Source organism: Octodon degus, unplaced genomic scaffold (assembly GCF_000260255.1).
Source record: "Octodon degus isolate 3935 unplaced genomic scaffold, OctDeg1.0 scaffold00251, whole genome shotgun sequence".
Lineage (NCBI taxonomy): Eukaryota > Metazoa > Chordata > Mammalia > Rodentia > Octodontidae > Octodon > Octodon degus.
The window spans coordinates 1,293,045-1,304,467 of NW_004524827.1; the positions used below are offsets into that span (position 1 = coordinate 1,293,045).

At 36.3% G+C, this 11,423-nt stretch overlaps 1 protein-coding gene across 2 annotated transcripts in view; it reads left to right on the plus strand.

The window, feature by feature from the left end:
- Nucleotides 1–8,781, plus strand: part of Sh2d1a (SH2 domain containing 1A) — a 23,125-nt gene extending 14,344 nt beyond the window's left edge. The window contains exons 2-4 of one of the 2 annotated variants that reach the window (XM_004646072.1): nt 3,252–3,315; nt 7,162–7,306; nt 8,425–8,781. In XM_004646072.1, coding sequence (XP_004646129.1) covers nt 3,252–3,315; nt 7,162–7,306; nt 8,425–8,462 — 247 coding nt within the window. In that variant the 3' untranslated portion in view covers nt 8,463–8,781. The remainder of the gene's footprint in view (nt 1–3,251; nt 3,316–7,161; nt 7,307–8,424) is intronic. The other variant, XM_004646073.1, reaches the window with a different exon arrangement.
- Nucleotides 8,782–11,423: the final 2,642 nt, after the last annotated feature.

The window sequence follows — 11,423 nt, forward strand, 5'->3', positions numbered from 1 at the left end:
CTTCTTCTTCTTCTTCTTCTTCTTCTTCTTCTTCTTCTTCTTCTTCTTCTTCTTCTTCTTCTTCTTCTTCTTCTTCTTCTTCTTCTTCTTCAAAATTATATCCCCAGGGCCCCCAGCTGAGGACATTTCTAAAGAAAGTTTTAAAAGAGTGGCTTGGTTCTTCTAAACTGCTTATAATAAAAAGTAAAAGAAAAGAGATGACTTGAAGAAGAAATCATTAGGTAAGAAGGAACCAGACCTTAAAGATTTTCAAAGCTCTCTGCATATTGCAACCTGTAGAGAAAACACTAAGGGTGTGACTGACTGGACTATCTGTCCATATGGCATTACCCACTATGCTAATCAGCTATTTCAGTAGAAGCCAGGAGTAGAGTTTAGACCAAAGCAATAGAGACACTTTCAGTTTGTACCAAAGGGAACAGGGCAGTATGGTAGACCATTTTCACTGAAAACCTGCTTTATCTTTCAAGAAAAGGGGCAACGACCCTGCAGGCAGTTCAGAAATCATCAAGGCTTCTGCTCCTGCCACAGGACCTGAGTGTGTATAGGCTGTTCTACCTTAGTTTCAAAGTGTAGTAATGAGGGAGTGGGAAGATAGCTTGGTGGTCTAAGCACCTACTTGGCAAGCACTAGGCCTCAGGTTCCATCCCTGATACTGCGTGCCACACCAGCTCTGGAATTGCACCCTGCCAGCCACCAAAACTGGACATGGTGGCACATGCCTGCAGTCCCAGTGCTAGGAAGGCTGAAACAGGAGGAGCACTATGAGTCTGAGCTGCATAGTGAGACCCTGTACTGAATAAATTAATGAATAAAAGGTAATTTTTAAAAAGTATAACAATGAGGTGCAACAGGGATGCTTGGATGAGGCTATGCTTCTGTCAGAAGAAATGAGGGTAAAACTGTTGTCCAAGTGGACCTAAGGGCAGAGTACTGAATAAAAGATTATTCTGGGACCTCAAAATCTAATGAAATTTGCTTTGCTAGGTTTTGAAGTTGCTTGGAACCTGTCACTCTGTTACTCTGATATCTCTATTTTGGAATAGAAGCATCTATCGTATGTCCATCATAGCATCGTATTTTGAAAGTATATAACTTACCTGGTCTTATAAGTTTACATGTGGAAAGGAATTTTGCCTTAATGTGAATGGCACCTTGAATCTCACCCATATCTGATTGGACAATACTTAGATTTAGCTTTGGACTTAAAACTTCAGAGTTGTTGGAATGAGTTAAGACTTTAGGGGCCACTGAAATGAAATAAATGTATTTTGGATGGGAGAAGGGCATAAATTTTGTAGGGCTAGGGATGGAATGATGGAGTGAAACGTGTATCCAAATATCTTTAAAGCATTTGTCCCAGTGTGACTGTATTTGGAGATAGGATCTGTAGAAGGTTATGAAGGTTAAATGAGATCACAAGCGTGGAGCCTTCATCTAATAGGATTGGTGGCATTATGAGAAGAGGAAGCGAAAGATCTTTCTCTCTTTCCCAGTGCTTGAACAGTACAGTGGGGAGTCAACTACTCACGAGTCAAAAGAATAGACCTCAGAATGAAAGCTCCCTTGCTGGAACCTTGATTTGGGATGTCTATCCTCCAGAACTGTGAGAAATAAATTTCCTTTGTGTTGTTTTACAATTTTTATTTATTTTGTACAGCAGCATGGACGCATGGTGATCCTCCTGTCTCACCTTCTCGAGCACTGGGATTACAGGCATGCACCACCATGCCCAGTGTCAGAGCCAGCACAGTGCACCTGGAGTTACTGGGCTGGGACTGCACGCAGTATCAGGAATCAAACCCAGGTCCTTGTGCTTGCCAGGAAGGCACTTAGACGGAGCTCTTACCTCAGCCCTAAATTTCCTTTGTTTAAGCCATTCAGTCTGCACTAGTCTTTTACGGCAGCTGAGAAAACTAATATAATGTGTAAAACTCTTGGCATATAGTAGAAATCAATTATACAGGCATGCAATGTGCATATAAACTGAATGGTAGAGAATGCTTGCTGCATTTAAAAAGGATGAACTGCTTTCTAGTGCATTGGCAGCACTCCTTTTCTCTTCCTGAGAGTGTTTTATTCTATTTGACACATAATGTCCCTATTTGTGCAGTACAGTCTGATACTCCAGTACATGTATACAATATGTAACAATCATATTAGGGTAATTCCATCCCTATATCCAGGGTATTTGGATGTTTTAGTACATGTATATAACATGTAACAGTCAGATCAGGGTAAGTGGTATATGTATAACCCCAGACATTTACCATTTCTTTGCTTTGAGAACACTTAAAATCATCTCTACTAGCTATTTTGAGATATATGATTATAATTGTTGTCAGCCATAGTTATCCTACTATGCTATATGGACCATTCAAAGTTATTCTTCCTATGGAGACACACCCCTGTAGCAATGAACTGGCCTCTCTTCCCTCCTCTCCTATACCCTTCCCAGGATCTGATAGCCGCTATTACCTTGTGTTCTTCTTTCAGACCAATTTTTAGCATTCATGTATAAGTGAGAACATGCACTGGTTTTCCGTTTGTGCTTTATTCCACTCAACATACTTGTCATGGTTTTCAGTTTCATATTTCATCTGTGTTGCTGCAAATGACAGAATTTAATTCTTTTTTAAGACTGAATAATATTCTCTGATATAACACTTGTTTGAAATGCAAATTATGATTACTACTATATTAGTGTAATCTATTACACAGTAGTATAGTAATATTCTATTACAATATGTATTTATGAAGCAATAGTGGCATTTTAAGAGTAGAGTTATATTCTTAGAATATTATAAGCTTATACTACTACAGTATTTTTCTAATTACTATTATAAATGTTAACATTATTTTGTGTGGGTGTGGTATTATCTTATTGCAGTGAAAATTTCACCTTCAGGCTCTATATGAACCTAAAAATTAACCTTATGATTTGTTAAAAGTCTTTAGCAATTCATGAGTTTTACCAATTAGTGCAGTTCTGTAGTTTCTTTCTGAACTAAACAAATCTTTAGAAATGTGAGTGTCCATATTGAGAAAAGTAAGAAGATAAGGAAAGCTCACTGGAACCTGTGATGAGGTATATACAATATGCAAGCAAGTCAAAATCCTTTGCCCTAGCTTGCTATGGAAACAATGGTTTCAGGAATGTGTGCCTCGTCTGTAACATTTATATGTGATAGTAGGTTGAAATTTAGAGCATTCATTATTCTGTTCAGTAATGAAAATTTATTCTTTCACAGGTATCAAGGTTACATTTATACATACCGAGTGTCCCAGACAGAAACGGGTTCTTGGAGTGCTGAGGTACACTTCTTTTTTATTTGTTTTTGTTTCAGTGTCAGGGAGGCGGGTTTGAAATTTAAGTTGGTTTGATAATGGAAAATTCGTATCATACACTGCCAAAATATTCATCAGATATAAATCACTAAAGCTCCTGTAACAAAATTGTTTGTGGTTCATATTTGAATTATTTGCAGGTGAATGGATGCATCTTGAGGCTATAACGTTAAGTGACATAAGTCAGACACACAAGTTTAAATATTGCATGCTTTTTCTGTGAGAACCCCCAAATATAAAAAGTAAAATAAAGGATAGATAATGGGAAGTAGGGAAATCTTTTTTTAAAGGGGAAGGAGCTATAAGATGGAGAAGGGAGGGTAGGAAGACAAAAAAGATTGTATTTTTTTTTTATTTAGTACAGGGTCTGTAGGGTCCACAGTGTCTCACAACTACTGAATTCTTGTTTTCAGCTTCCCAAGGCTTGGATTACAGGCGCGCCCCACCACTCCCAGTCTCAAACAATGGTTTAAGGAGCCCTGGGGGCAGGGCAGGCATGGCAGGCCAGGGGTCCAACCTCTGACCCTTGCATCTGCCTAAGCAGGGGGCTTGTATTTTTTTGTATTTAGTACGGGGTCCACGAGGTCTCACTATTACATCAGACTCATAGTGATCCATCAGTTTACAGCTTCCCAAGAGCTGGGATTACAGGTGCGTGCCATCACGCCCAGTCTCAATCACCATCTCAGTGTGCACCGGGGGCCATGTGGGCAAGGCATGCTGGGGATTGAGTCCCAGTCACTGTGCTCTGCCTAAGCAGGCACTTTAGTCCACTGAGCTATCTGGCTGGCCCCTAAGCAGGCGCTTTAATCCGCTGAGCTATTTGGTCGGCTCAGATAAAAGATTTTCAAAAAGAGAAAAAGAGACCTTTGGAGAATTTTGGTCTCAAAGTCATTTAACCAAATATGTGCGGAGTGCTATGACTTGGGAAATATAAAAAAAGTTGAAAGAGGATGTCAAACTCTTAGTACCTGTATATTTTAGTAACCACACAAAAGTCAATAAAATATTATTCTTATTTCTAAGAGTCCATAATATCCCGAGGGAGCTATAACATGGGAGTGGACAGCAGTGAAAGATCGTGGGTTTTGTTGGCCATGAGCATCCATGTTCCAGGTCTGCTTCCACCTGCCCTTTCCCCAGAAGATTTAATGACTTTGGATTTTTTTAGGATTTAACAGCCTTATTTCTAAACTTGCTCTTCTCCATTTTGAGTATAACGTCATTGCAGATTGCTGCACTGTTGTGATTATGCTAAGAAGGAGAGGGTTTATGGAACATAAATGTCCCTCATCTCAGTGTCTAGACTGACTTTATTTATTTAATATTATTGTCATTATTTGCATCAAGATAGCAGAAGACTGGCATGGATTATTCCCAAATACAAACCACTTCAACAATTCTATATTTTCTAAAAACTATTTTGTGCTTTTTCTGATTACTGTATTTAGCTTCTCAGTTATTCTCAGTTATTAAGGCGAATATTAAATTAGTGTGCATTCTCAGAGCTCATACCACCTGACTCTAAGAAATTTCTCTAAAGCATATTGAGGACAAGTGGCAGTCCAGAACCTTTTTCTGTGGATAACTAAGAGGTGACAGCATGGGAAATGTGCAACTTGGAACAATAACTGAGTTCAGTGACAGGATGGGAGTTGTCAGGGGTACAATTCTTGTGGTAAATGTATTTTTAAAATTGGGCAAATGATAGATATTTATACTACTTTTTGGAACAACATTTCCGTTTTCCATGCTGCAGAAAAAAATTATGGCACTAGCATTCCGTAAGAATGTGCAAAGATTGTGCTAGAAATCCTAGATAAGTCTGAGATTTCTTTTGAGGAATGGGATGAAATTGAAGCTTGGTTTCTGTGAATTAAAAAAGACAAATATCATGTGTAATTTTTAGGCCACTGCCTAATATCTTAACTTAGCCTATGTGAGTTAGGCTAACAGTTTGCTTGTTAATTCACAGATTTTTACATAGTCAACTATCATTTATTAATATGTGAATTTAGAGTGGTACATTGTTAAGAATGTACAGACCTCTCTGCAACTTTAATGCCTTTGAGCTTTTCTGGGTATTTGAGGTTCAGAATAGCAGTTGATAGTCGATACTTTTACTTGTTAGCCTAAGAAAATCGCTATGTTAGGTCAGAATTTGCTAAGGAAACACTGCATCCCAAATTGAAGTTGCTTCTATGTATCCAGTGCTCTCATTCCTGGGTCAGTGTGTACAAGCAAGTGTTAACTGCATATCAGTCTCCATAAATGTGGTTATTCTCTTGACAAATGGTTTTACAACCCATAAGAACAGCTCAAATGCTATATGGTTTGAAATCTTTCTACACTGGGGGAGTGTATACTTTCTTCTCTAGTTGGTGACTATAGCTTCACTAGAATCTTCTTGATCCAGTCCTACCATGAAAGGGATGCACAGGCAATTCTAGTGTTTCTAGTTGTCTGTGAGACCCTACATAAACTGATTAATTTTCCTCTACTTAAGTTTTTATTGACAAATGTGAATAAACCAATCAGCCAATAAGCAACAGTCTGTGAGAATATAGTGGGAGTCAAGATGGGAGAGCATTTTGAAAATGAAAAAGTGCTCCAACGAAGGTATAAGGAAGTATTCTCAGCTTGTGTCATAGCTTTGCTATTTGGGGATTCTGTCTTAGAGCCAAAGAATTGTTTGAACCGCTGCACTTTTGCAGTATTTCCTCCAAAGAATTACTAATCTTAGTGTGGAAAATGCCTGAAAGTTACTGTGGACAGTGTGCTATCTCCAGCATACTATTTATCTACAAGCCCACCTTCATGTTTTTTCAATAAATGCTAAAAAAACCCCAGCTTCCATTTCAAAAATCTTCCAGGTGGAATGGCTAAAAACTTCCTTAAAAAAAAAAAAAACCCAAAACCTCTACTCATTGTTCAATTGCTCACAGCATCACTGTTTTACTTTATGTAAAATGACAGTTTGAACGGATGCCTAAAGCTTGGCTCAAGCTTCTGCAGGAAATTGTTGTTGATTTCAGGCATATTTTGTAAGAGACCTGATGTCAGGGAAGTAATATATTTTAATAGTCACCTTCAGATAAAGATCTGTTTAAAAACAAACAAGTAAATAAAGTTGACCTTAGACAGTCTTTCCTCTTCATGTTTTAGAGAAAACCTTGTCATAGTGCAGTGCTGACAGAGACAGCAATTTGGGGGAGTATAGGGAAGTTTCCTAATGAAGAAAAGAATGTGAAGGATGAAGTAGGACATATCATGCAGTGAAAGAGTATGAGGACTAAGTGGCTGTGCATTTCATGCATCCTAACAGTCAAATTTTAATTCCCTCTGCAGTATTTTATATCATAGAATGATGAAGGGGATGATGGGTTATTTTTTTTTTTTGTGGTTCTTCGGGCTTTTTATTAATGACCTGTAGGATCTGGGCCTTTTCTATGTTTAACTGCATCCCTTCTGTTGCTGAACTGATTGTGGGTAATGGCCTGTATACCCTTAGAGGTTCAGAATGTATGATTTGTAGCAGGCAAGAAGGGCAGGCCAATGAGCAAAAGCTTGTACAAACTAATACCGCCCTCGGGAGAACGGAAATGACAGCTCATTAGTTCCTCTTGCAGGGATATTCAGCCAACCAAAGTAAGCTCTTTTGGAATGTTTATTTTTTCTTCCTTATGTTTTCAAATATTTGAACAAGTTACACAAATGTTACCTCTTTTAGCATCCCTTGCACTTTTGGTAGGGTTTGTTTTTTTGGTAGCATTATGAGGTAGGTAAATAATGTGCTTGACTTTTATTTTCCAGACGGCACCAGGGGTACATAAAAGATTTTTCCGGAAAATAAAAAATCTCATTTCAGCATTTCAGAAGCCAGATCAAGGCATTGTAATACCTCTGCAGTATCCAGTTGAGAAGAAGTCCTCAGCTCGAAGTACACAAGGTACTATAGGTGTAATTACTGTTCATTTTTGAAAGGATTTTTTTCATTTTTTATGTATTTTGTACAGGGTCTCACTACACAGATCAGACTTGTAGTGATTTCCTGTTTTTCAGCCTCCCAAGAGCTGGGATCACAGGCACTCGTCAGTCACTACGCCCAGCCTCAATCACCATCTCATCACACCCTGGGGGCGGAGCTGGGGCTGGCACATTTTTGACAGGATTTAGAAGCTCAGGGTTTGGACTCCACCTATTCATATGCATATAATCAACTGGAAATTCTGTAAGAAAAATACAATGAAGATGTAGATTCAGCTAGCAGAGCAAGTGATAGTTAATTTATGTGTTATAATCTCAGTATAATATACTACAAGCTTTTAGTCAAAAATTCTACCTGGCCACATTTTAATTTCTCACTGCATGTTGTTCTTCTGGTTTCTCTTGTAGACATATGACTACCATTTCACTTCACTAATACAGGCACAAAACTTTTGTCAGATGGATAATTCAGACTACTTGAAGTGTTCATTTACTTTTGCTTAGGAAACTGTTTTTGGTGCTCAAATTAATGCATTTTATTTTAGCACAGGGAATTAAATGAGTAAACTTTATTGTTAAATGGGCTCAGATTGTAACATCTCCTGAACAAAGCTATTATAGTGAATGTGTCATTCTGAACAGTGAAAAGAAACCAGTGTTTGTAGTTATTTGACGTGTGACTGCTCCTCTATGGAAAGTTGTTTAGAGTGAGAAGATATTCTTTGATTGAAACAATAAATATTTATGATATGAAATGCATTTTTATATATGTTTTTGATAGGGACCCAGGCTTGGACCTAAACTGACAATTAGATTCAAGTAGTGAGTTGACTTAATGAATAGTCAGCCTGTAGACTAGAAATATGAATAGTACTATAATTCATAAATTGGCTAATTGTTCTTTTCTTCTCAGCATCCCCATCTTTATCACTCAGTTTTAAATAATAATTGTTCAAGGTATATCATTCTGCCATATTATTTTGGATTTTGTGCCATTGAAAAATTTTACAAGTTTGAGATAATATATAATTTTAATGCTGTGTAAATTTATGTTTTCTTGATTTTTGTCCTTGTTTTTTTTCTTTTTAGGGAGAAGAGATTCTGATGTTTTCCTGAAAGCACCATGATGAAAAAGAAAACACCTTGTACTGTATTTTCAATAATTTAAATATATGCTGTCTTGTGTAATGTAGATAATACAGTTCAGTGAGCTATAAATGCATTTGTATCACCACTGTAGTTCTGCAATGAAAACATTTGCCTCATATTAAAGCTGAAATGGACATTTTCATAATGAGCAGCTTTGAAATGAAAATTGGGAAAAATAATTCTGTAGGTTATTTTCAGTTACTGTATTTTCAAATGGGAAATAATTTAAGGTGTAATGACTATTTTATAAAATATTGATGTCAATTCTTGCCAAACATAAATAAAAATAATCCCAAGCTTTTGACAAAGCACCAATTTTAATGATATATTCTCTGGTAGTTACTGATTTCCTGAGTGTATATTGAGTATGTGGTTGGAGTCCCTTGTCTTTGTCATGTGTAGTTCTCCTTTACCTATTGTGTCATAGGTTCTTTGGGGATTTATAAAGCTGTCTGCTGACACGTACTCAATAAACAGTGAAGGATTTGTTTAAATTTGAAAGTAACTTTCTGGTCTAATATTCTCAAGTTACACAGTAAAATACACAGAGCAATGTGGAGTTTAAAAATCTTATAATTTAAGATAGGCTCTAAATGATTATTGTATTTGATGCTATAGGAAAAGAAATTATATATAGAAATCTGATGATGTGGATTTTTCTTCTTTCCATTTATCTCAGTCTCAATTTTTTTCCATTCTATGTAGAAACCTCATTTGTAAGGGAATTTTCAGCAACTAGAGCTCTTGGTTAACTGATGTGTAAGTAGTCTTCCTATCAGGCAACCTTACAAGTCTACTTGAAAGCTTATAGTTACATTAATTATTAACAATTCTGAGTGACTGAAAGCTAACTATGAGTCAAAATTTTACACAGTATTTTCTTCTCACAGTTATATATTTATGACTTCTCTGATTGATTATATGCCAAGTTGCTTCAAGAGTCAAATAATTCATCTGTCCAACAATCATGATAGGGTACTAGAGGGTAGAGAAATAAAAATATCTGGGTCCTGCCATTAAATAGCTCACTGTCTTATTAGGCAAGAAAATTGTAATAGTAAAAGATAATAAAAGGAAATTTAAAAGGCAAGCGCACAATAATAATAAAAGTTGATAAGTACATAAATGAGGTTCTTTATGTGTAGGCAGATCTGGTTTAGATGAAAGATGAATCAACACAAATACTCTAGTCCATAGGAAAAGTCTGTTTCATTGTAAATGGATGACATTGGAATTTTGGGTTGTACATGAGTGCTGGCAACTTGGTTAATATCTAGAAAACTGCTGAGAGACTGCTACACTTTATATGTTGCAAGTTCTGATTTCTAAACATTTACCATAGTGGAGTATGGCCATTGTAATATATTGTGGGCAGTTCATCATTTCTTGAAGGAATAGTATCATTTCAATTTGTAAAGGAATTCAGAGGCCCATTCCACACTGTTTCTCTGGCATGAGAAACAAAAACTGTAAATAAGGACCAACATGCATAATAGATATTGTGAAACACGAAGAAAATGTTCAAATGGGAAGGGGAAGTAAGAAGGGGGAAAGGGGAACGGAATGAAGGGAAAAGAAAAAGAGAAGAGGGGGAAATAATGAAATCAAAGCTTTGGTAAATAAGGAGGGGAAGAGGGATTGAAGGGAGGAGTGAGGAATGGGAAAAAAGAAGAATCAAGATATATTATGTACAGACACAAGTGCCCTATGATGAATGTGATCTTTGTGTATATCTAAATGTATCACAAATTAAATTAAAAAGAAATTAATCACAGAGTATAATAATATGCTGTTTGTAACTATAAAGAACCCTAAAATGCATATATTTCAATAAATTTTAATTATTTGTAAGTTGTGCTTAAATTTTAGTACATGTAACCAATTTTAATTTGTTTTTGAATATACAAATGACATTTATATATTCTTTTATGAGTTTTCTGAAAAAGCTTCCTGGAATCATTAGTGGTCTTTCATATTGAAACAAAGTATTTGAAAGCTTTATTTACGTAATTTGTCTTAAAATATTACTTTAACAATATTCAGAGACAGATGTTATTAATAAAGCATTGATGAAGAATATCTTGTTTTATTAGACTGATTCCTTGGAAAATGTAAATGCTTTTCTTAATTTATTATTGTCAAACATTCCAATTGATGACCCTATCCCATCTTCTTTGGTTGATCTTTTATTTGTCAAGCTTTTTGTTTTACTTTTTCATTCCAAATATGAATATCCTTGTTATTTCCCAGTCTGTAATACATTGCATCTGTACAGAAAATACATATCCTGGCCATATCTAAGATAATGCTGAGTCAAGGTAGAAAAATGCACATATATTTCCAAGCATACACCTTGCTTCGGGAAAAAAATGTGATAGCAAGCTTACAAGGAACATGTCAGCTTATCAAATGCTTGTTCATTTCCTATGAAATTTGTTCTTAAGAGATAAGGTCAGTAAGCAGACAAGGTTAGGTAATTGTCTGACTGTTATAGGCAGGGAGCCTTGAAGTACAGCATAGGCAGAATAAGTCTACAGAGAATACCTCTGATTATGTTCTTTGGAATGAAGGCTGGGTTTAAGATATTCTTCTGGGGTGGAATGGATAGGAAGTTAGAAATTTTCAAAAATCTGTTAAGAATGTTTCTACATCAGCTTATGCTTTATTTGATTTACTCTATTGAGATTGTAATCAAGAACCTATAATAAACCTAGATTTACCTTAAAGCATTTCAAGGTTATAGGATGCTTGGTTTTCCTGTTAGTATGCTATGAATTCAATTTTGTCATCTATGTTTGCCCTTGCAGTAAATGAGGCACCATTATTTTATTTTTTTAAAGAATTAAAAAAAAAATTATTTATTCGTGTGTGTGTGTGTGTGTGTGTGTGTGTGTGGCCAGCTCAGCCCACCAGGGGGCGGGGCTGGCTGGCATGTGGTG